Source organism: Hyperoodon ampullatus (genome assembly GCF_949752795.1).
Source record: "Hyperoodon ampullatus genome assembly, chromosome: 2".
NCBI lineage: Eukaryota > Metazoa > Chordata > Mammalia > Artiodactyla > Ziphiidae > Hyperoodon > Hyperoodon ampullatus.
Window position 1 is genome coordinate 4,118,606 of NC_136915.1, and position 26,124 is coordinate 4,144,729.

At 47.5% G+C, this 26,124-nt stretch overlaps 1 protein-coding gene across 1 annotated transcript in view; it reads right to left on the bottom strand.

Moving 5' to 3' along the window:
- NPHP4 (nephrocystin 4) overlaps positions 1 to 26,124 on the bottom strand; it is a 131,850-nt gene that overhangs the window by 87,124 nt on the left and 18,602 nt on the right. Inside the window, exons 5-8 of the mRNA XM_079698616.1 lie at positions 23,747 to 23,902; positions 8,445 to 8,581; positions 6,101 to 6,282; positions 5,268 to 5,394 (exon numbers count right to left, since the gene is read on the bottom strand). Coding sequence (XP_079554742.1) covers positions 5,268 to 5,394; positions 6,101 to 6,282; positions 8,445 to 8,581; positions 23,747 to 23,902 — 602 coding nt within the window. The remainder of the gene's footprint in view (positions 1 to 5,267; positions 5,395 to 6,100; positions 6,283 to 8,444; positions 8,582 to 23,746; positions 23,903 to 26,124) is intronic.

Sequence of the window (26,124 nt, forward strand, 5' to 3'; positions counted from 1 at the left end):
TTTGTTGTCTACATGATTTAAAACACTAATACATATAAAGGAAAAAAACAAATTATTAGTGTAAAAGCTACTACAACTTTGGTTTGTAACTCCATATCTTGTTTTCTACATAATTTAAGAGAATAACACATTGAAAAGCATTATTATTTTATGTTTTGGGCACACAATGTATAAAGATGTAATACTGTGGCATCAACAACCGAAAGGGTGGGAGATGGTGCTACAAATGAACAGAGTTTTTGTATGTTATTGAAATTAAGGTGGCACAAATTCAAATTAGTGTTATAACTTCTGGATGCTAAATGTAGTCCCCATAACCACAAAGAACTGAGCTATAGAATATACACAAAAGGAAATGAGAAAGGACTTTAAACATTTCACTTCAAAGAAAATCAACCAAATGCAAAAGAAAACAGTAATGCAGGGACCAAAAAAAAAAAAAAAAAAAAAACTGTAAAGCACATAGAAATAAATAACACAATGATAGAAGTAAGTCCTTCCTTACCAGAAATTACTTTAAATGTAAATGGATTAAACTCTCCAATCAAAAGACAGAGACTGGCAGAATGGATAAAAACACATGATCCAACTACACACTGTCTATAAGAGACCCACCTGAGAACCAAAGACACATACAGGCTGGAAGTGAAATGAATATCAACAGAGTAAAAAGGGAAACCCCAGAATGGGAGAAAATATTTGCAAATCATATATCTGATAAAGGATTGATATGCAAAATATACAGAAAACTCCACAACCCAATAAAAAACTGGCAAAAAACCTAGACATTTCTCCAGATAAGACACACAAATGGCCAACAAGCATATGAAAAGATGGTCAACATCACTAATCGCTAGGTAAATGCAAATCAAAAGTACAATGAGATACTACTTCACACCCACTAGGATGGCTCCTATCCAAAAAACAGAAAGCAATGAGCATTGGCAAAGACGTGGACTGTTGGTGGGAATGTAAAATGGTGTAGCCACTGTAGACAACAGAATGGTGCCTCCTCAAAAGTTAAAAATAGAATTACCATATGATCCAGTAATTCCACTTTTGGGTATATACACAAAAAGTATTGAAGGCAGGTCTCAAAGAGATACTTGTACACCCATGGTCACAGTAGCATTGTTCTCAATAGCCAAAACATGGAAGCAACCCAAGTGCGGTCTATCCATGCAATGGAATATTCTTCAGCCTTAAGAAGGAAGGAAATTCTACGATATGCTACAACATGGATGAACCTTGAAGACTTATACTAAGTGAAATAAGTCAGTCACAAAAGGACAAATACTGTATGATTCTACTTACATGTGGTACTTAGAATAGTCAAAATCATAAAGACAGAAAGTAGAACCATGGTTCCCAGGGGCTAGCAGGAGGGGAGAATGGGGAGTTTGTTTAATGGGCACAGAGCTTCAGTTTTACAAGATGAAAAGAGTTATGGGGATGGATGGTGGTGACGGTTGTACAACAATGTGAATGTACTTAATACCACTGACTGTACACTTTAAAATGGTTACGATGGTAAATTTTATGTATATTTTCCCACAAGACAAAAAGGCATTTAAAAAAAAAAGTAAGTCAGAATACCACTGAATTGGACACTTTAAAAATCATATTAGGGTATGTGAATTTCTCCTCAATGAAAAAATATTTTCTCAAAAAAGACAAATTAAAAAAATTTTTTTGGGCTTCCCTGGTGGCGCAGTGGTTGGGAGTCCGCCCGCTGATGCAGGGGACGCGGGTTCATGCCCTGGTCCCGGAGGATCCCGCGTGCCACGGAGCGGCTGGGCCCGCGAGGCATGGCCGCGGAGCCTGCGCGTCCGGAGCCTGTGCTCCGCAACGGGAGAGGCCACAGCAGTGAGAGGCCCGTGTACCACCAAAAAAAAAAAAAAAATGTTTTTTTAAAGTGAGTTGTTATCTTTCCTAAAACCATAAGGGAAACCCAACATTCAGGACAAAATAGAAGACTCTGCACCAATTCCCTCTTCTTTAGCAACCTCCACCTAAGCAGACAGTCGGAAACTCAGCAGGTCCTGCCCACTCGGGGGGGACTCTGATGGTGACAGCCTCAAGCTGCAGCACAGCGAGATGTATGGCTGCAATGTGCATACAGCTGCAAGGTGACTCAATCAGGACATGGACCTGGCTCCAGGGTCCAAGGCGGGGTTATTTTGAAAGCTCTCCAGAGAACCCTCAAGACATCTGTATTTCCAAGTTCTAGAAAGTTTAAATTTATGTAATTTTCAGAGTAAATCCAGGCATGATACCTATGTTAAGCACTCATATCTCTGTTATACGAACTTGTTTTGTTCAAAGAATACTAGCAAATATATAAATAAATTAGAGTTTTACCTCCCAGAGATGTGGGAGAGGGTTATTTTGCTATGTTACTCCCCAGAAAAGAGCTCGTTTGACCCCTCGCAGCCCCGTGGCGATCTGCACTTATTCTGACATAAAAAACGCAGCAAAGGACACTGGGTCTGGTTATTTTTACAGCTACCTTCTTTCCACGTCACTCTTATGTTCTAGGCAGTCTGCTTTATCAGCTTTATTCAAACAGCAAACATTTCTGGAGGCCACACTTGCAAAGCTCACGGCATTTCCAAACAGGCCATCTGCTGTGGATGCACTGTCCCCATGGACTCAAGTTTCTAGAAGGTACATTGTCTGGATCAGAAGAACAGTTAACCCAAAGACAAATCACAAAGGCTTTAGTTGTTCTGGCTAACAGATTACAAACAAGGGGTGTGTCTTCTCAAAACTTTTTTCTAGTTTGTGTCTAATGACTACCAAAATATTCAGGGCCAAAAAAATCCTCTGAGACTCAGGTGACTGGGTATAAACTGGAGGCACTATTAGCCCAGATGGCCTCTCGCTGATCTAGATAAACACTTGAAAGTGAACAGTCTCACAAAGGTCTATTTCTGATTAAGGAAAATACTTAAAACATACACACAGGAAGGCTGGGTGACTGATGATACCGAGAACTTTGTTTTAGTTTTTGAGGTGTGATGATGGTATTGCAGGGAAGTTTTACCCCTATCTTTTGGAAAGATCTACTGCACTGTCCATAGAGGAAATGACACGGGGTCTAGGATTTGCTCTAAAATAATCTGGGAGGAATGGGGACAGGAAAGAAAGGCAGAGACAAGGCCGGCCAGGAGCTGATAACTTCTGAGGCTGGCGATGGGTACATTCATTGGGTTTATCGCACACTTCTATCTTTATATTTGAAATTCTCTATAATTAGAAAGGTCTTAAAGAAAAGAATGTACATGCTGAAATGTTTACAATAATCAAAACAGATGCAATTATGACTGGAATTTGCTTCAAAATGAACCAAAATGGGCTGTGCAAGAGGGTATGCACAAAACAAGACTGTCCACAAAGTGGATAACCGCTGAAGCTCCTTGGGGCTTATTTTACTATCCGGTCTGCTTTTGTTTACACTTGGCATGTCCATCATATAGAGTTTTTTAAAAGGAAAGAAAAGGGAGAAAGGAATTTGAAGGCTGAATGCACCCGAAGACACGCTCCATAATATACTGCAAAGGGAAGCAGGAGCATGCCAGCTGCGACCCGTCCCTCCAAGGCCGAGCCCTGACCTTGCAGGAGGCCCTGTGGGCCGCGTCCCCTCCTGGGACACTCCTCGGGGAAGGAGCGAGAGCCCATGTCGACAGCATCAGGCTTGTTTTCTCCTGTGCATCTAAGTCTGGTTGTGGTGGGAGTGCCTGATTCGGCTTTCACCCCCGGAATGCTAACCCATCCTCACTGTTCCATGCAGCAAGTAATTTGTGCGGAAAATCATTTCAGACACAGGAACATTTCCTCTCCAGATTACACTGAAGAAAGTACACTTGATGACAGTAAAACGGAATCCAATATTCCATGTTAAGATAAACCTCCACATCAAAAAGAACTGATGAGCTATTTCAAGCCACATTCCAAGAGCTCCACAAGCAACAGCGCGTGGCGGATCCACCTGTCAGCGGGTAAGCATTTCAGTGAAGAGTTAAAAAATAACAATCAAGTGTCGGGTGAGACATAAAGGTTTCAGGACACAGGCTTTATAATCACAAGCGAACTGTAATTAACGTTCTCGAGGGGACACAATCTAAATGTAAATGAGTGGAGAGCCAGGCCCTCTGTTCCTCAGGGGCTCTCTCTGTACCGACCCCCTGCCCACGCCCCGTGGCAGCACCAGGGATGCTGCCCCTGAGTCGGTGAACTTCCCCCCAGGATGGGGAAGCCCCAGAAGCCCCTCCCTCCTGGTAAAGCTCCACCCCAGGCCCGCAGTGCCTGCCCCGGGCAGACAAGCATATCTGCATACAGTTTCATTTTAGCTGAAATTTCTGGTAACAAAGAAAGAAAAGCAGAGCTGGGAACAAGAGCTTTGTGAGAACAACGGGCATCATTCGTTCGGCTATACTCAGAATACCTGCCTCTGGGTCTGTTCACCTGATTAGGACTCTGAATTACACGACGAGGTACGGACATCAGAGAGGTCAGTTCACTGCTACCAGAGGAGATCAGGAACTAACACAGCAGCTGTGCTGACACCCCATTCTCCTTCCAAAGGCCCCCCAAGACCGCTCTCAGCCCCCTGCTCTTGCCTCAGCTGCACGGTGATGCAGGCAGACTGACCACCACAGAAGGTGTCTTGTTGGCCTTTTTTTATTTTTTATTTACTTGTTAAATTGATATTTGCTTTTTCAAACAAAAATCTGAATCTTAAGAATAGCATGACTTGTGGGTTTTCCAAAAAATCTGCATCAATGATGTAAATGATGTCTCTTTGTTACATTTCTTCCAACTGAATCCTATAAATTCTTACTCTTGGTTCTGATGTGGGCACATACAAAGTCCACTCTAAGAAAACATTCATTTCTTGTGCAGATTCAAGCTTTACTACACTTAGTATCATTTGAAAAAGGCATTAAAATGGTCTCATTTTTTCAAAATAATTATTGATTCAATAATTACGAATTAATGATATTAGGATGCATGATGCCTATTGAACTGTTTATACCATCTGCCAGCAGAATGTATGTACTATTACCATAAAGATGGGAAATGATTAGAAAAAAGCTATCACTTGGAACAAGTGTTTTCTAGAATCATATTCCACGCTTGTTTTCCATATTGTTGATAATAATTACACTGCTTTTAACGGAAGAAAAATTAATGGTGACTATGCTTATTCTGCACGCACGGAGCCCAACGCCAGGCGGCTCGCGAAACAAGCTGATGGTTCTTACGTTGCCGTCCGCTCCCGAAGGGCTGCTAAACACGTACTCCAGCTGAAAGACAATGGTGAACGCGGGGTGACAGACCATCTCAGGGAGCTGGAGGCGGCTTCTCAAGACCAGAGTGTGGTTTCCAGATCTGGGCCAAGAACACACAGAGGGGGCGTGTCAGGCGGTGCTCCTGCTGCCCGGCACGCCACCCCACCATCAGCTCGGGCGCCGTGGTACCAGGCGCTGCTGCTACAGTCTGGTACAGTGAGTCCCCCAAGCAACGGCACTGAGCTCTTCTGGGTGTTTGGCCATCAAGGTAATTTCCCAAACCAGAGCCTTTCTTAGGTGCCGCAATCAACACTTTCCCAAACGGCCAGCACTGGTATCAGGAGGATGGAAGGTCTCCAGGGAGGTGCCCCCTCCAAGGCCAGCTTCCATCCAGCTTCACATATGGAACCCCTAGGCGATGTCTCTGATTGTGATTTGAGAAGCACAGGACTGAACAGAGCGGCAGAACTTACTGCCCTCTGGTTCTGTGTCATGTGAGAAAGGGAGCACAGGGCGCATCTGGAGGAAAGCATGCCAGGGCTCCACAGCTGGAAGCATCTGTAATGCTAACTCCAAAACCCGGTGGGGCACAAAAACCAGGATCTTTCCAACCTCACAACACTGAGGTCTGCTCCTGAGGGGGACGACTAAGCAAGAGGGATCAAAGGCACTGGGGAGGAACCCAGGTGGGTGAGCGCACACCTCGCGTGTAAGAACAACTGCCTTTCACTCCGATCCCTGGTCAGGTGCCCACCCGCACCTCCTAACGCCACGCGGGCCGCGACCTGGGACCCCAGGGGAAATACCTGGCCTTCGAAGAGGCGCCAACTTTCCGGCTGAAGCTGGCAGAGCGCGTCAAGGCCACCTCCAGCTCAGGCACCAGCACCACCACCTGTGGCCTCTGCACGAAGCCCAGCCCGTTGTGCACGCCCACGCACAGGCGCCGCTCCAAGATCTCCAGGGCACAGCTGTCCAGCGGGCTGCCCGCCTGGGAAAAGCACACGTGGCACAGAATAAGGTCGGTGCGGAGGGGGGGAGGGAGCTCGCCAGAAAAGCTCCCAGCAGAGAGCCCCAGCAGACAGAAGAAACTAGAACAGAGGTTTCAGACATTCCAGACCAGATGGAGCTTAGTGAAGCACCATCCAATCAGAGCAGACTGGCCTTAGGGCATTTTCTAGGTACTTTGGGGACTTCTTACGTAGCATCATCTTGTAGAGCAATACATCCCTTAGATGCCTGAATCAGCTAACTCTCGCTCCGGGTTTCCAGGGTTGAGCTACAATTCTCAAGATGCAGCAAACCAACAACCAGGGGCCCTAGCACCTCCAACAGTGAGAGGAAGTGAGCTCCAAATGGGCTCCAAGAAGTGAGAGGTCCCGGAGTCAAGGGCAGGCGCTGACCGAGGCTGAACACAGCGAGCTTCAACACCTCTGCCCTCCCCCAGCTCAGACACCTGAGACTTGGGGCAGACAGGGCCGCAGGAAGAGTGGGCATATTTAGGCAGTAAGTCTGCCCCAAAGTGATCCCTGGATATTAAAGTGTTTTCATCTTAACAAACAAAACGTACAGGCACCCTAACAAATGAGCAAGGGTATTCCTCCAGGCTATTATTGTTTATTAAATTATGTGATTGTTGCAAAATGATCCCTGAATTTTCGAGTTTTCTTCATTGCCCATTAATCATGCTGAACGTAAATTCAGCCCATTAGTCTCTGAGTAATGAAAATAAAACGAAGGTGATAACGGAGTATCTGCCGGTTGGATGAGAACAAAAATACAAAGAGAGTAAAAACACATAATAAAGTGATCTTTATGGGAACATATAAAATTCAACAATGATGCTCTTAAACGTCTTTCTACCCTCAGACAATCTTTTCTGAGCAATAAGAAAACAGCAGGAACTAAGCCAAGAAAATGTATGATGCTATTTCAGTCCTCTCCTCTGCTTCGTGTTTCTGTTTCACATGAGACTACATCACGTGGAACAACATTTTCAAGAACGGGTAGAGAGCAAAAGAAAAGATCACCTTATTCGTGCGTGTACACACATTCATGTGTGTGTGTGTGTGTGTGTGTGTGTGTGTGTCAATAATTTGCTAACTTCACAGACTACGAGGATGGGCACCCACTGACTGCATCATTCATTCTCACAAATACATGTTAAAGACCTACTATGTGCCGACTGTTTTAGGCACATCAGGTGCAGTGGTAAAGCAAACCAAGTCCCTGTCCTCCTGGTGCAAATACTCCAGAGAGAGACCGACAATCCACCCGTAAACAGTAAGGAAACCAGGTGCTCTCCGAGAGGGCCAAGCACCCAGAGAAACGAAGCAGGGTGACGCGCCAGAGAGCGCGCCTGGCGGGGAGGAAGGGGGACCCTGCCTGCAGCTCGGGCAGGGCGGCCCCTCAGGGCAACAGGTCTGCACTGAGACACGAAACCTGAGAGGGGTCGTGCACGGATCCAGACGAAGAACATGCAGGAAAGTGGGCCATGTGTTCAAAGGCCCACACTGGGGACAAGGCATCACGGTGCGGAGTCTGCAGGACGGCGTCACACAGGCAAAACCGAGCAGTGTTAGGGCGAGCACCGCTCACAGTAAACTGATTTGATGGGGCAAAGTGGTTGAGATCCCTAGTTGTCTCCTGGGAAATATCCTCAAAATGTCCCTTGTAAATGTGGATTATTTTACAGGTTTTCCTATGCTCATTTGGTGATTTAATTTACTTTTAAATGAGGACTAATTAAGTTACATCGAAGTGAGTGCTAATTAATGTCTCAGGATAACAGCACCCTCATCAATATCAAAGTTAAGACAATGGGCTAGTGGGACACCCCTGGTGGTCCAGTGGTTAAGACTCTGCTCTTCCAATGCAGGGGGCCTGAGTTCGATCCCTGGTCGGGGAACTAAGATCCCACACCCCACATGCCACGTGACCCAGCCAAAGAATAAAAATTTTAAAAACATTTTTAAAAATAAAGACAATGGGCTAGTGTCCCTCTTTAGCCACAAAGAGACGAAAGACAGGACCACAGGTGTCACCAGGGGCTGGACCACCCACCTGGGGGCTTGAGAGGCCGGGAGCTCCCCAGCTCCGTGTGCCATTTCCACCTGCACTGTTCAGACTAACTTCCCCGACCCCAGACTGTACCTCCCGGAAATGATCGCTGATCACAAGTTCCAGAAGCTCCTCCTCAAACTTCTCCAGGGAAGGATACATCGTGAAGAACAAATCGTCCAGGTACCACGTGAGAGACTTCTGAAGGCGAGGCTTCCGGAGGGTGTCCCCTGCACAACGAGAGGCTCAGAGGGATGAACCACAGAAACAAAACCACCGGAGGGTCCTCTCACCCACGGGGAGTCCAGGCTGCGGGCCAAGCACAGAGAAGGCAGCATGGGCATCGCTCAGACAGGACTCACAGCCAGAGCCCGCCTCAGACCAAGCCCAGACACCGAACAGATCAAACAAGCGCAAATTTCATTTTCGGTCCAAATTCTACACCAAACCATCTCCAGGAACAAATCCCCTAATCCGGCCATCCAGGGCACACAGACAACCTGAGGCAGAGTGACATCTGTCCCCTGCACTCGGCTTCCCTTTATCATGACTTCCTATCCAGCAAGGGCACAGCCCACTACGTCATTTCTCGTTTCATTAGGTTTACCCTGAACCATGTGGAAACACGCAGGCATAGGCATGAGTGTGGCACGGCAATGAGCAGAAACTCAGGCTGGGCTGGCACCACGAGGGAAGTCCCACCCCGATCAAGAAGCACCCCTCGACCGTGAGCTCCATGAGGACGGAAGAGGACGGCGGCCTCTGCATCCAGCCCAGCACCTGCACCAAGCAGGTACATGGAAACCCGGCCGCAGCCACGAGAGGGGAGCATCACATCCATTTGGAAAGGATTCTCCATGGGCTCTGGAGCAAAGGTGACACAGGAGGAAGAAGGCAAAGCCAGTTGCTCCCCAGCAAACACACACCCAGGGGTCTGTCCCTTACGTCCCCATCAGTGTTATCTTTCTGGTTCTGGTCCTGTCTGTCTCTTCCTAAATTTTTATGATTATTTAAATCTTTACATGCAAGGTCTTCGATTTTGAAAGCCAATTCTAAACTTCAAAAAAAATTGACGTAAGACTCAATGCTGAGGGGTGGAGTCAAGGTGCCGTACTAGGAGGATGCAAATTCACGTCTCCTCACAACTAGGGCACCTCCCAGGCACGGGTAGGGGACCACAGACACCTAGGGGACAGGAGGAACCCCCAGTGACGGGTTGTTTCAATTACAGTTTTATTTTTCCTAATATATTTTTTATCTTTCTAACTTTATTTTGTATTTTATTCTTTGATATTCTACTGCTCCCTTTTTTCTTTCTTTCTTTCTTTTTTTTTTACCGTGCCATGAAGCTTGCGGAATCTCGGTTCCCAGGCCGGAGGTCGGGCCCGAGCTCCTGTAGTGGGAGCTACGAGTCCAAACCGATGGACTAACACAGAACATCAAACCCCAGGGAATATCAGTTGGAGTGAGGCCTCACGGAGGTCCTCATCTCAGCACCAAGACCCAGCTCTATTCAACTGCCTGCAAACTCCAGTGCTGGACATCTCAGGCCAAACAACCAGTAAGACAGGAATACAGCCTAACCCATCAAAAAAGAAAAAAAAATGAAAGGACAAAAAAAATATGCTACAGACGAAGGAGCAAGGTTAAAACCTACACGACCAAATAAATGAAGATAAAATAGGCAACCTACCTGAAAAAGAATTCAGAGCAGTGATAGTAAAGATGATCCAAAATCTCGGATACAGAATGGAGAAAATACATGAAACATTTAACAAGGATCTAGAAGAACTAAAGAGCAAGCAAACAGTGATGAACAACACAATAAGTGAAATTAAAAATACTCTAGAAGGAATCAATAGCAGATTAACTGAGGCAGAAGAATGGATACGTGAGTGGGAAGATAAAATGGTGCAAATTACTGCCACGGAGCAGAATAAAGAAAAAAGAATGAAAAGAATTCAGGACAGTCTCAGAGACTTCTCTGACAACATTAAACGCATCAACATTCCAATTACAGGGGTCCCAAAAGAAGAAGAGAAAAAGAAAGGGTCTGAGAAAATATTTCAAGAGATTATAATGGAAAACTTCCCTAACATGGGAAAGAAACTAGTCAATCAAGTCCAGGAAGCACAGAGAGTACCATACAGGATAAACCGAGAGAAACACACCAAGACACACAGTAATCAAACTGACAAAAATTAAAGACAAAGAAAAATTATTAAAAGCAACAAGAGAAAAACAACAAATAACATACAAGGGAACTCCCATAAGGTTAACAGCTGATTTCCCAGCAGAAACTCTACAAGCCAGAAGGGAGTGGCATGATATATTTAAAGTGATGAAAGGAAAGAACCTAAAATCAAGAATACTCTACCTAGCAAGGATCTCATTCAGATTCGACAGAGAAATCAAAAGCTTTACAGACAAGCGAAAGCTAAGAGAATTCAGCACCACCAAACCAGCTCTACAACAAATGCTAAAGGAACTTCTCTAGGTGGGAAACACAAAAGAAGAAAAGGACCAACAAAAACAAGCCCAAACCAATTAAGATAATGGTAATAGGAACATACATATTGATAATTACCTTAAATGTAAATGAATTAAATGTTCCAACCAAAAGACACAGACTGGCTGAATGGATACAAAAACAAGACCCATACATATGTTGTCTACAAGAGACCCACTTCAGACCTAGGAACACATACAGACTGAAAGTGAGGGGATGGAAAAAGATATTCCATGCAAATGGAAACCAAAAGAAAGCTGGAGTAGCAATTCTCATATCAGACAAAATAGACTTTAAAATAAAGACTTTTTTTTTTCTTTTGCGGCACGCAGGCCTCTCACCGTTGTGGCCTCTCCCACTGTGGAGCACAGGCTCCGGAGGCGCAGGCTCAGCGGCCATGGCTCATGATCCCAGCCGCTCCACGGCATGTGAGATCTTCCCGGACCGGGGAACGAACCTGTGTCCCTTATATCGGCAGGCAGACTCTCAACCACTGCGCCACCAGGGAAGCCCTAAAATAAAGACTATTAAAAGAGACAAAGAAGGACACTACATAATGATCAAGGGATCAATCCAAGAAAAAGATATAACAATTGTAAATATTTATGCACCCAACATAGGAGCACATCAATACATCAGGCAAATGCTAACAGACATAAAAGGGGAAATTGACAGTAACACAATCATAGTAGGGGACTTTAACACCCCACTTTCACCAGTGGACAGATCATCCAAAATGAAATTAATAAGAAAACACAAGCTTTAAATGACACATTAAACAAGATGGACTTAATTGATATTTATAGGACATTCCATCCAAAAACAACAGAATACACTTTCTTCTCAAGTATTCATGGAACATTCTCCAGAATAGACCATATCTTGAGTCACAAATAAAGCCTTGGTAAATTTTAAAAAATTGAAATTGTATCAAGTATCTTTTCTGACCACAACACTATGAGACTAGGTATCAATCACAGGGAAAAAAATGTAAAAAATACAAACACATGGAGGCTAAACAATACACTACTAAATAACCAAGAGATCACTGAAGAAATCAAAGGGAAAATCAAAAAATACCTAGAAACAAATGACAATGAAAACGCACAACCCAAAACCTGTGGGATGCAGCAAAAGCAGTTCAAGAGGGAAGTTTATAGCAATACAATCCTACCTCAGGAAACAAGAAAAAATCTCAAATAAACAACCTAACCTTACACCTAAAACAATTAGGGAAAGAAGAACAGAAAAACCCCAAAGTTAGCAGAAGAAAAGAAATCATAAAGATCAGATCAGAAATAAATGAAAAGAAGTGAAGGAAACAATAGCAAAGATCAATAAAACTAAAAGCTGGTTCTTTGAGAAGAAAAACAAAATTGATAAGCCATTAGCCAGACTCATCAAGAAAAAAAAGGGAGAAGACTCAAATCAATAGAATTAGAAATGAAAAAGGAGAAGTAACAACTGACACTGCAGAAATACAAAGGATCATGAGAGATTACTACAAGCAACTCTATGCTAATAAAATGGACAACCTGGAAGAAATGGACAAATTCTTAGAAATGCACAACCTTCCAAGACTGAACCACGAAATATTAGAAAATATAAACAGACCAATCACAAGTAATGAAATTGAAACTGTGATTAAAAATCTTCCAACAAACAAAAGCCCAGGATCAGATGGCTTCACAGGAGAATTCTATCAAACATTTAGAGAAGAACTAACACCCATCCTTCGCAAACTCTTCCAAAATATAGCAGAGGGAGGAACACTCCTAAACTCATTCTAGGAGGCCACCATCACCCTGATACCAAAACCAGACAAAGAAGTCACAAAAAGAGAAAACTACAGGCCAATATCTCTGATGAATATAGATGCAAAAATCCTCAACAAAATACTAGCAAACGGAATCCAACAGCACATTAAAGGATCATACACCACGGTCAAGTGGGGTTTACCCCAGGGATGCAAGGATTGTTCAATATATACAAATCAATGAATGTGATACACCATATTAACAAACTGAAGGATAAAAACCATATGATAATCTCAATAGATGCAGAAAAAGCTTTTGACAAAATTCAACACCGATTTATGATTAAAAACTCTCCAGAAAGTAGGCGTAGAGGGAACGTACCTCAACATAATAAAGGCCATATATGACAAACCCACAGCCAACATGGTTTTCAATGGTGAAAAACTGAAACCATTTCCTCTAAGATCAGAAACAAGACAAGGTTGCTCACCCTCACCACTATTATTCAACATAGTTTTGGAAGTTTTAGCCACAGCAGACAGAGGAAAAAAAGAAATAAATGGAATCCAAATCGGAAAAGAAGTAAAACTGTCACTGTTTGCAGATGACATGATACTATACATAGAAAATCCTAAAGGTACCACCAGAAAACTACTAGAGCTAATCAATGAATCTGATAGAGTAGCAGGATACAAAATTAATGCACAGAAATCTCTTGCATTCCTATACACTAATGAAGAAAAATCTGAAAGAGAAATTAAGGAAACACTCCCATTTACCACTGCAACAAAAAGAATAAAATACCTAGGAATAAACTTACCTAAGGAGACAAAAGACCTGTATGCAAAAAACTATAAGACACTGTTGAAAGAATTTAAAGATGATACAAACAGATGGAGAGATATACCATGTTCTTAGATTGGAAGAATCAACATTGTGAAAATGACTATACTACCCAAAGCAATCTAGAGATGCAATGCAATCCCTATCAAACTACCAACAGCATTTTTCACAGAACTAGAACAAAAAATTTCACAATTTGTATAGAAACACAAAAGACCCCAAATAGCCAAAGCAATCTTGAGAAAGAAAACTGGAGCTGGAGTAATCAGGCTCCTGCACTTCATACTATATTACAAAGCTACAGTAGTCAAGACAGTGTGGTACTGGCACAGAAACAGAAATATAGATCAATGGAACAGGACAGAAAGCCTAAAGATAAACCCACACACATATGGTCACCTTATCTTTGATAAAGGAGGCAAGAGTATACAATGGAGAAAAGACAGCTTCGTCAATAAGTGATGCTGGGAAAACGGGACAGCTACATGTAAAAGAATGAAATTAGAACACTCCCTAACACCATACACAAAAATAAACTCAAAATGGATTAAAGACCTAAATGTAAGGCCAGACACTATCAAACTCTTAGAGGAAAACATAGGCAGAACACTCTATGACATAAATCACAGCAAGATCCTTTTTGACCCACCTCCTAGAGAAATGGAAATAAAAACAAAAATAAACAAATGGGACCTAATGAAACTTAAAAGCTTTTGCACAGCAAAGAAAACCATAAAAAAGAAGAAAAGACAACCCTCAGAACTGGAGAAAATATTTGCAAATGAAGCAACTGACAAAGGATTAATCTCCAAAATTCACAAGCAGCTCATGCAGCTCAATATCAAAAAAAAACAAACAACCCAATCCAAAAATGGGCAGAACACCCAAATAGACATTTCTCCAAAGAAGATATACAGACTGCCAACAAACACATGAAAGGATGCTCAACATCACTAATCATTAGAGAAATGCAAATCAAAACTACAACGAGGTATCACCTCACACCCATCAGAATGGCCATCATCAAAACATCTACAAACAGTTAATGCTGGAGAGGGTGTGGAGAAAAGGGAACCCTCTTGCACTGGTGGTGGGAATGTAAATTGATACAGCCGCTATGGAGAACAGTATGGAGGTTCCTTAAAAAACTAAAAATAGAACTACCATATGACCCAGCAATCCCACTACTGGGCATATACCCTGAGAAAACCATAATTCAAAAAGAGTCATGTACCACAATGTTCATTGCAGCACTATTTACAATAGCCAGGGCGTGGAAGCAACCTCAGTGTCCACTGACAGATGAATGGATAAAGAAGATGTGGCACATATATACAATGGAATATTACTCAGCCATAAAAAGAAACAAAATTGAGTTATTTGTAGTGAGGTGGATGGACCTAGAGTCTGTCATACAGAGGGAAGTAAGTCAGAAAGAGAAAAACAAATACTGAATGCTAACACATATATATGGAATCTAAAAAAAAAAAATGGTTCTGATGAACCTAGGGGCAGGACAGGAAAAAAGACAGAGACGTAGAGAATGGCCTTGAGGACATGGGGAGGGGGAAGGGTAAGCTGGGACGAAGTGAGAGAGTGGCATGGACATATATACACTACCAAATGTAAAAGAGCTAGCTAGTGGGAAGCAGCTGCATAGCACAGGGAGATCAGCTCCGTGCTTTGTGACTACCTAGAGGGGTGGGATAAGGAGGGTGGAAGGGATACGCAAGCAGGAGGGGATGTGAGGATATACGTATGCATATAGCTGATTCACTTTGCTATACAGCAGAAACTAACACAACATTGTAAAGCAAGTATACTGCAATAAAGATGTTAAAAAAAAAAAGACTCAATGCTGATGAAACTGTGGTGAAAGGAACATTCTACCTTGCTGAAAGGTTATAAATCAGTACAGCTAAGAGGCAATTTTCTCTAACTTTGTGTGTGTCAACAGCCTTAAAAATGTCCATATCCATCTTCTGCCCCAGTAATGCCACTTTTGAATCTATTTAGCAATATATCAAAGATGGAAGCAATCTCTGGTGGCGCAGTGGTAGGGAGTCCACCTGCCGATGCAGGGGACGCGGGTTCACGCCCCAGTCCAGGAAGATCCCACATGCCGTGGAGCGGCTGGGCCCGTGAGCCATGGCCGCTGAGCCTGTGCGTCTGGAGCCTGTGCTCCGCCACAGGAGAGGCCACAACAGTGAGAGGTCCGCGTACCGCAAAAAAAAAAAAAAAGATGGAAGCAAGCTTTATTTGCAGGAATACTCATTAGAACATTATTTATAACAGTCAAAAATAAGAAACCACCAGATGTTCAATAATAGGAGAATTTAATCTATGGCTCATTCATATAAAATGAGAAAAAAATCATATTCTCTAAGATTATTTAATAATCAAAAAGTAATCATGATATTGTAGGTGAAAAAAACAACATATAAAACTGTGTATTATTAGTCCATTTGACGACAATTTTATTTAAAATATACGCATTTACATGTATACATGTATATCATTTTTTTTATTTTTACTTTTTGCAGTATACGGGCCTCTCACTGTTGTGGCCTCTCCCGTTGCGGAGCACAGGCTCCGGACGCACAGGCTCAGCGGCCATGGCTCATGGGCCCAGCCGCTCCGCAGCATGTGGGATCTTCCCGGACCGGGGCACAAACCCGTGTCCCCCGCATCAGCAGGCGGACTCTCAACCACTGCGCCACCAGGGAAGCCCCACATGTATATCATTTTTGTGGAGTAGTTGCTCTGTTCTTGTTTTTCTTTTGTTTTTATTGAAGTATGATTGATATATAATGTTTCAGGTGTACAGCAAAGTGACTCAGATATATAGAGATATATAGAGAGATATAGATATACCCTTTTTCAGATTCTTTTCCATTATAGATAATTACAAGATATTGAATATAGTTCCCTGTGCTATACGGTAGGTCCTTGTTGTTTATTTTATATATAGTAGTGTGTATACATCAATCCCAAATTCCCAATGTATCCCTCCCCACCCTTTGCCCTTTGGTAACCATAAGTTCGTTTTCAAAGTCTGTGAGTCCATTTCTGTTTTGCAAATAAGTTCCTTTGTATATTTTTTCAGATTCCACAGATAAGTGATATCATATGATATTTGTCTTTCTCTGACTTCACTTAGTATAATAATCTCTAGGTCCGTCCATGTTGCTGCACATGACATTATTTCATTCTTTTCTATGGCTGAGTAATATTCCATTGTATATATGTGCCACATCTTCTTTATCCACTCCCCTGTCAATGAACATTTAGGTTGCTTCCATGTCTTGGCTATTGTAAATAGTGCTGCTATGAACATTGGGGTGCATGTATCTTTTCGAAATATAGTTTCCATCTTTTCTGGGTACATGCCCAGTAGTAGGATTGCAGGATCATACAGTAACTCTATTTTTAGTTTTTTAAGGAACCTCCATACTGTCCTCCACAGTGGCTGTATCAATTTACATTCCCACCAACAGTGTAGGATGGTTCCCTTTTCTCCACACCCTCTCCAGCATTTATTATTTATAGACTTTTTGATGGTGGGCTATGCATGTATATCTGTAGGCAGTAATCACAGATTATTTTATTTCCCTCTTTGTGGCTTTCTGTACCTTCCCTATCACAAATACGTGCTAGGTTTGACTGATACTTCTGAGAAAGTTTATGTGTTCCTTTCATCATTTTTTAATTGTTTAAAGCAGGTCAGTTGATGAATCAGACCCAATTAAAAGTGCAGGTGTCATTATTCACAGTAGCCAAAAAGTGGAAACAACTCAGTATCCATCCACAGATGGACCGACATACAAAATGAGGTCCCCATCCACACAACAGAATATGGTTCAACCTTAAAAAAGGAAGGAAATTCTGGCATATGTTACAACATGCATGAGCGTTGTAGACATTATGCTGCGTGAGATAAGCCAGTCACAGAAAGACAAGTTCTGGATAATTCCATTTATATGAGGCACTTAAATTAGTCAGATTCCGAGATGGAAAGGAGAATGGAGGCTGCCAGGGGCTGGGGGGCGGGGGATGGGGAGTTAGTGCTTCACGGCTGCGGAGTCTTGTTCTGCACGAGGAAGGCGTCCTGGAGAGGGGGGACTGCTCAAGGATATGAACGTTCTTAACGCTACTGAACTGCACGTTGAAAAACAGTTAAAAGAGGGCTTCCCTGGTGGCGCAGTGGCTGAGAGTCCGCCTGCCGATGCAGGGGACACGGGTTCATGCCCCGGTCCAGGAGGATCCCACATGCCGCGGAGCGGCTGGGCCCGTGAGCCGTGGCCGCTGAGCCTGCGCGTCCGGAGCCTGTGCTCCGCAACGGGAGAGGCCACGGCAGTGAGAGGCCCGCGTACCGCAAAAAAAAAAAAAAAAAAAAAAAACAGTTAAAAGAGTACATTTTATGACACGTCTATTTTACCACGATATTTTTTAAATGCAGAAATATATAAACTGCAACCTTTCATGAAATGGTCAAGCGAGTTGTCCGAAGCACATCCTGAACTGGGAGCCTCCGTCGGGGGCGGGGCGGGGGGTGGGCAGGGCGAAGGGTCCACCCCCTGCAGCAAGGTGCGGGAACCCGGGGCCTCCGCTGACAGCAAGCGGTACAGATTGTCCCTGCAGGATTTCAGGGAGCGATGCTGGCGGGACCCAGAGCAGGAGGTGAGTGTGCAGAGACGGAGCAGAGGGAAGTGGGAGGGACGCGAGAAGGACGCTTGTCACCCCCTTAGTTTCACAGACTCCATATTATTTGCATTCTGCAAGTTAATTCATGTGTCTGCAGTCCTCCTCCAGTGATTTCAGCATTTTTAACACAAGACCGCTGCCTTTTTCCGTGACCCTGAGCTGCATGACCCTGCTCGCTGCTTTAAAGCACGGACAGGCTCGTTTGCTGGTTACCAAACAATCCCCCTCCTCTTGATCGCAATTAAACTCTTGGCCAAAACAGGTGTTCAGACTCAAGTGGTCCAGGGCTCTGTGGGCAGTCACCGGCGGGGGGTGGGGGGAGGTCCAGGTAAGGCGGCCACGCCCCTCCCCCAGAGGGAGGTGGCCGCGGCCCCTGAGATCCCTGTACTCCTGGTGAGACCCCCTTACCTCCCCCCACCCCACACTCAGGACCCACACACACACTCTCAGCCTTGACGCTGCCGGGACCCTCTCACCCTGCCCCCCACCGGGGCCTCCATCACTCAGCCCGGAGAGCCGGGACCCCCTGGACATCCCATTCTCTCATCTCTGGGGCAGAGAGCAGCCTGGGGGCGCCCACTGAACACACTGGGAAGGACACACGGGCTGCACCCGGCACCCTCTCCCCAGCAGTCCCGTGCTGAGCAGCAAAATCACCCGACCCCAAAGGGACACCCCGACATGTTACCTGCTCACCTTCCCCCCACGTCAAGTCCTGCTTCCAGAGAAGCGTGAGTGGGAAATGAGTGCCCTCCCCCAGAGGCTGCTCCCACAGACGGTCTGCGTGGCCCCCAAGCCAGAGGTCACTCCACGGTCAACAAGCACTGGAACAGAGAGAACAGCCATCAGCCAGACCCCCGTCTGCAGGCTGCCACAGGAACAGAAGGAAAACCCAGAACCGACGCCTTTCCCAACGCAAGGTGCCCAGTTCCAAGCCTGGCTTGGCCGGGGACCCGCTCTGCGAGCTTCCGGAAGCCACGACTGAAGGAAGAACAGCCCTGAAGGGCCCTCCCACAGGAGACAGATCCGACCTCCCAGACGTCCTGCGGCAGCCACAGGGTGGCCACGTCGGAGGAGCCTTCTGGCTCAACTCAAGGCAGAACTTGCCTGACCGAAGAACAGCAGCTCACGCTCGCCGGACCCTCCCTGGGTCCCTCTCTGGGCAGGTCCTCATAATGTCCCCATTTTACAGAGGAGACCGGCCACAGCAGAGGCCTGGAGCCATCACACGGGGCCAGGAGCGGAGCTGGCGCACCACCGCCAGCCTCGGGGCTCTTCCCCAACATTCCAGCAGCGCCCACGAAGCACAGCTTTGCCACCTGACACTGTCATTCAGTCATTCAACTGACCAGCGTCAGCAGCCAGGACAGACGCAAGGGGCCTCAGCAGAGCTGACCTCCCGGTGGTGGGGACGGCCGACCCTCGTGCTCTGTAACTGGGTCAAGCTTTCACCGCTCTGTTGCCAAGTCTCTGGACAGCGCTGCAACTCCCAGCAACAGCACTGCTCCCGTGGGAAGACAAACCCTACTGCACAACGATCCGTCTTCTTCTGAGACTCCCCTGAATGCACTGCAGAGAAAATGGGGACCGCTAGAACCCCTCCCTAGCGACACCCTTCAGGGAAGCGCTTGGAAACACCCGAGATGCCCAAGGAGCTCCCCGCTAGGCCCTAACGACGTCCCCCCGCCCGCGGACCCCAGCCTCCCGGGGACATGGCTCTCCTGCCGAGGGTATTTCGTTCGCCAGAATGCACCTCACAAGACAGAGAGAACACTGCGACAGAGGCAACAGAATGCAAGCGAAATTTAGGAACAACTTAGGCAGGAGTGGAAGTGAGCTTGAGCCGGTCCACACCAGCTCTGAAACACCTCCCACTGCCCGTGAGGACCGTGGTTAGACTGCGAGGTTGGCCCTCACTTACCTTCATCTGGGAAAGGTGCCCTGATGCTCCACTGGGAATACAGGGCTGCACCCTCAGCCCCAGCACGGGGCCTGCCACGCATAGGATCTACTCTACAAATACGTGTTGAGTCATCAGCAAATAAGTGAATGAGTCAATGACTCAATTCGTATATAAAAGGCACACACCGAGCTATTAGCAGTGGTTTTCTCTGGGAGTGAGATTGGAAGGGAAAACTTTTAGTCTTACCGAATTCACTGAATAAAGATTAATTCTGTCACTTGAACCTGTCCTTGGCCTAAGAGGGCGCAAAGGACCGGAGTCTAGGCTGCAGGAGCACCAGCCCCGGCTCTCAGCGGCAGCGGGAAGCCCTGTCGCCCTCACTCCCTCTCCGCAGGGGACCGTGGTCACTATCCGGGAATCTAGAAGCCACGCTCCCAGACTTGGGGAGGGCAGGCCGTCAGCACAGCCTGGAAAGCCCAGGGGGAGAACCCCACCGCTACATAAGGTGCTCAGGCTTGGGGTGCGGGGCCCCACCCGGGACCTTGATGTTGTTTGTTGAGATGCAGCACCGGCAGGTCGGGGCTGGGGAACCACCTCAGGCAGGTAAGTAGAGGGTGGGCCCGGGGACACACCAACCTAGGGGAGGCCGCCACGGGGCAGACGGGCAAGTCAGTTTTGCGGACAGCGCTGCCGAGCTCGGGTTTAACAGATGACGAAGCGGGGCTGGAGTGAGTGGGCTGGCGGGTCAGGCAGGGCGGGCTGGCCCCGGGACTGCCCCGCACGGCACAGAGCTGGCACGGCGATGCACGACATACAGGAGGGAGGGAGGATGGGATCCCGGGGAGCAGCGGCAGTGAGCCAGGCCAGGCAGGGGGACAAGGGGTGATTGACAGCGGTGAGCCCCCTGCACTGGCTGCCCAGCACGGTGCCCGGGGTGCCCCTCACCACCCCTGCCAGCCAGACCTCCTGCAGCTGCTGCAAGGCTGCCCCACTTAACTAAAACCACGTGTGAACCTGCAGCGACCTCATCCACATTTCAGTGGAAAACAACCCACTCCTCCTTTATTGTGGCATTTCACAAAGGAACAAATATCCGAGTCCCAACACGGCCTCCAAATAAAACCAAACCCTCTGCAGATTAGACAAGCGATCCCCGATTCCCAGCACGGAGGCCAGCACGAGTCCCCGCCTGGGCCCTTTCAGGGCCATAAAATAGTATCCAGCAAAGAAACCCTTTTTCAAAGAGTGAGTCACAAAAGCCCATAAGATCCTGGGCAGAACTGATAACGGAGACAATAACCGCTGTCAGAAAGGGCTGAGCAACAGGGTCTCTGCTCCCAGACGGTCTTGGGAAGGAGGGGAGGCTGCCCTCGGCCCCTCCCCCGAGGAGCAAGCGCGGCTCCTGCACGGGTGACGGCAGCTCCTGCCCGCCCGCCAGACCGATCCCCGCTATTTGTTTTTAAACAACAACAACGTAAACTGTCCTTCATCTATGCCAGTTACAGGCACCACCTGCATCTATTAAGAATGCCCAGTGCCAGCTGCACCATTCCAGGGAGGCAAACCGGAGGCCAGCGGGGCTCAGCTCTTCCGAAAACACGAACTTCAGGATCGGGAGCTGAACTCACGCTCCTTGGATCCAGAACTCCTCTCTGTAACGCGGCCCTTGACTCCCACGGTCCGACCTGAGATGCTGAGAACAAATGCGGGGCCTATCTGGGCATCTGAGCTTCTCCAGGAGGGGACACAGAAGCAGGTCCGAGCTCCGCTTCCGTATTTTCATATTTTATCTGCAGTTTTACTGACACCCACTGGTGATGGATACACCTCAGGCCTCAAGAACATTCTGTTTAAATTCCCAGAATCCCAGCTCAGAAAGACTCACAGAAGCTGAGCTCCCCGCAGGCGGGCACATAGGTGCGTAATACCCGCGTAGTCACAGCGGTGCTGACAGCGCCCCCCTGACCAGCGGGAGGGGGCTCAGAGCCAGATGCAGGTTCCACCCTCTCAATCCCAACAGTACGACCAGGAAGGAGGTTCTCTCTCTGCCTGCCTGTAACTCTTAACTTCTCCTCCCTCCCTCTTGGGTGAACACAGGCGCATCACAGAGGGCAACACGCCTGCCTACGGGGGGCTTCAGGAGGGTTAGAGCTCGGCGACCCACGGCAGATCCAAACCTGGGACCCCCTCCACCCCCCGCCCAGAATGTGCTCCTGTTTTCATGGTTAACTGGTCATTTCTCAAGTATCATCGTCTCTTCTCTGAGACACTGGAGAAACAGTGACCTCGTGATGGTGACGACCACCGAGCACCCGTCCCAGGAGTTCACGAACTCAGATAACAAGGCCTGCACCCCAGCCTGGACCACAGCACCCAGGCCACGGGCAGGGACATCGTCACTGAGACAAACGCTCTCCCTCCTGGAGCTGAGCCCTCTCTTCGGGTCCTGAGTGTCTCTGTTCTGAGCCAAACACTCAGCACCTCCCAGCTGTCCTCCCCAGCCACTCACACCCAGAGCCACATCCTGCCCCACCGGGATGGGAGCTACAGCCAGCCCACCAAGACCAGAGGTTCCAGCAGCCCCAGGCGGGGAAGCTGGTGAGGTCCCTCCTCCTGGATTCTCCCAGACGGCCAGGCAAAAAGCCCCCAAGAGTACTCAGAAGGAGCATGAGACCAAGGAGGGAGGCCTGTCAGCAGGACCTGAGAGGACCTCACCATGACGCGTGGCTGTGAAGGGCTGACCCACACCCACCAGGAGAAGCAACTTCTAAAACACACCCAGACACAGCCCTGAGCCTGTCCCGTGAATTTCAGTTCCAAAGTAATCGAGCAGTTTCACTCACAAGTTGAAAGGTAGAACAGCCAAGTGTCCATGCACAGGTAAATGGATAAACAAAACGTGGTCCATCCACACAGCGGGGCACCATTCAGCCTTGAAAAGCAAGGAAATGCCGACACACAGAACGACAGGGAGGAACCTTGGGGACATTGTGCCCAGCGAAATGAGCCAGTCACAACAGGACCGATGCTGTAGGATTCCACTCCTAGGAGGTCCCTAGAGGAGTCAACGCACAGAGACAGAGAGCAGAAAGGGGGGTGGGGTGGGCAGGGCTGGGGAGGGGATGGGGAGTCGGTGTCCAGCGGGACAGAGCTTCAGTCTGGGACGGTGAAAAGGCTCTGCGGGTGGGCGGGGAGGATGGTTACACACAGTGTGCATGTACCTAATGCCCCCGAACTGCACACTTGACAATGGTTAAAACAGTACATTTTATGTTATGTCTATTTTACTGCCATTAAAATTGATAATAATTAAGCCACTGATATAGTGGCCCAGTAAGGGTGGGATCTAGCAACACTGGTTTTTCTGGCCACAGTCATACAGACATGGGCTATTTGTCTTATGAAAGCATTTCTCGAGGAGAGATGGCAGAGATGACCTGAGGGATGTGAGGTGTGTTCAGGAAGGGGCTGCGAACGAGGCGACACTGCTGCCCTCTCCCTCCTCCCCGTCCTCCTCCCCCTCCTCCCCCTCCTCCCCTTCCTCCCCTTCCTCTTCCCCCTCCCCCCACCACCAGGCTGTTTGCTGGGGGGCCCAGCCAGCCCTCACCCCAATCCCTGCAAGGTCTGACCATGAACTAACAGAGACTCACCAAGCGGACAGAAACAGAGGAGCCCTTACCCGATTCTCCATGAGCTGGAAGGAGACCAGGTATCTGCTGCAGACCAGACACCAGAAGGTTCTCGGGAAGAAGGTGGAACACGGGCTCCAGGAGCGGGTGTGGCTTCAGCGTGTACTGCAGGCTGCAGTTCTCAATGAGGGTCATGTGCTTGTTTTCTGAGGGAGAAAACACCTCCTGTGACAGCCCGAACCAAGGCGCCTTCGGTCAAACCGACCAATACACTGAGCATCTTGGAAAAGAACTCAACAAACAGGAAAAGTATTTTTCTAGGGAGACAAGGGAATTGCTCTGTTTGCTCAGCCAAAGAGCAAAACAGAAGCAATCCTTCAATCCTTAAATAACTCTCACTGGTAAAACTGCAACGAAAGAGATACTTGGTTTTGATCCGACACAACAAAATCTCTCCGCTCACCTCTTCCCCATGAGCAGTGAAGTCAGGCATTGCTTGCTCCCATAATCAGAGGGAGCCTAGAAGGTCCTCTGACCAGAGGCCTGCATCCCTTTCAGTCTCAGCCTTGCATCCGTCAAGACCCACAAAGCAGCAGGACTAGGCCCTGGGTGGCCTGTGGCCTCCAAGACAGAGTCCTGTCCTCAAGGAGGGACCATTCTTCTGGGGTGACTAAGACACAAGCATGCCGACATCCATAACACACAGGAGAACAGGATCCGAACCCCGAGGAAGGTTCGAATAACGTGCTAGGGGAAGTGGGAAGAGGGAAAGCGTCCTGGAGAACTAAATATGACCTACTATGTTCGTTAGAAAAACAAAACTATATTATCGAAAACCAGATTTTTAATATCTAACCACTCCAAACATGGGATGTGCTTACTTTAAAATGTTAAATACCCTGAAAGGCACTTTGCTACATGGCTGGCTGGTGGGCACGCTGGTACAACCTCTATGGAGGGCAAACAGGGGAAATAACACAGAACTGTGAATGCTCAGGCCCTCAGACCAGCAATCCCACTTCTGAAAGTTCATCCTACAGATTCACGTGCACACTTGCAAAAGGGCAGATGTCCACTGCAGCAAAGCCTTCAACCCTCTGTTCTTACAGAACTGCCCCAAGGGTCCATTTCTGGTGGGTTGGTTCAATCACAAACAGCAATTCAATGAAATACCACACGGCTGTAAAAAGAATGAGCATGCTTTCTAGGTACTGATATGAAACATCCTCCAAGATAAATCATTAAGGGAAAAGAGAAAGGTCTGGGACAAGTAAACGGGGGCAAAAACAGAACAGGGAACTGCACGTTTGCTTGTGTGTCATCAGAGGACCTAGAAGGACCCACAGGATCCCAGAGAGGAAGGTCACCTGTGGTGCAGGTGAAGGGCCGAGCAGAGGCGGAAGGAGACCTGAACCTTTTCATACTATTCAATACTTTGAATGCTGGGTCACGTGACTGCATTACCCATCCAAGAAAAACAGCCCCACACTTTTAGAAATACCCCTGAAGAGATGAGCTGACAGCCTGGGGCGGTCCCTCCCCAGGCCCCCCTCACACGGCCGCAGCTCCCACCCCCTCCACCAGCGCCCAGATCCGTGGGCCTGGAACAAACCTGGGGGCTGTGTCTGCTGTTCAAAAGGTGCTGAGTCTAAAGATACTTCAGGAGAGAAAACGCTGGCAGGTTAATGATTAAATTCAATTGGGAAATAACCTAAAAGCCAGTCTTTATCAACAAAACCAAGTTTCTGACCGAATGTTCCTCTATCGTGAGATTTTCACCAAATTCAGAGGGAGTGGATGGGCCGGGGTAGGCTTGGGTTTTTCACACAGGCTGGGTGCCCATCGTGGAATCTGGGCAACATCGCAAAGAGACAGAAAGTCATCCCCCCCCGCCCCCGGCAAACAGACCCACCTCCACCGCTTGGAGGAGCGTCCCCGTCCACATTCCCCGAGAGCCAGCAGAGCCCACACAGGCCCCTGAAACAGCCTGTCAGCCCATCCCCCCGCTTCACCGCACGCCCTTCCGTCCACCCTCCGCGCGGCCAGCAGCCAGGGGGCCGGTGGTCCCTCCCACAGGTACCCTGACGGCTCGGAGGGAGAAGCCACAGGGGCAGGGCGGGAAGCCCACTCTGCTGTAAGGCTGGCCACTCCGCGCGGGGCCCATGCATGGCAGGTGTTCCTGCAGGATGTCACCCTCGTTAGGCACCGCTGGACACCTTGCTGTGTTGGACATGACTCATGGACTTCGCGGTCAAAGGCTTCCTGGGACAGCCGGTGGGCAATGACGGACAGCAACTACTTCACGAGGGGGCAAAGCTGCTACCCAAGGGGCAAGGAGGCTAACAGCCCTCCCACCAGGTGGCCCCCATGGGGTCGTCTTCACACAGCTACACCACCCTTATGGGCTCGTGTGTCTCAGATCTTCAAA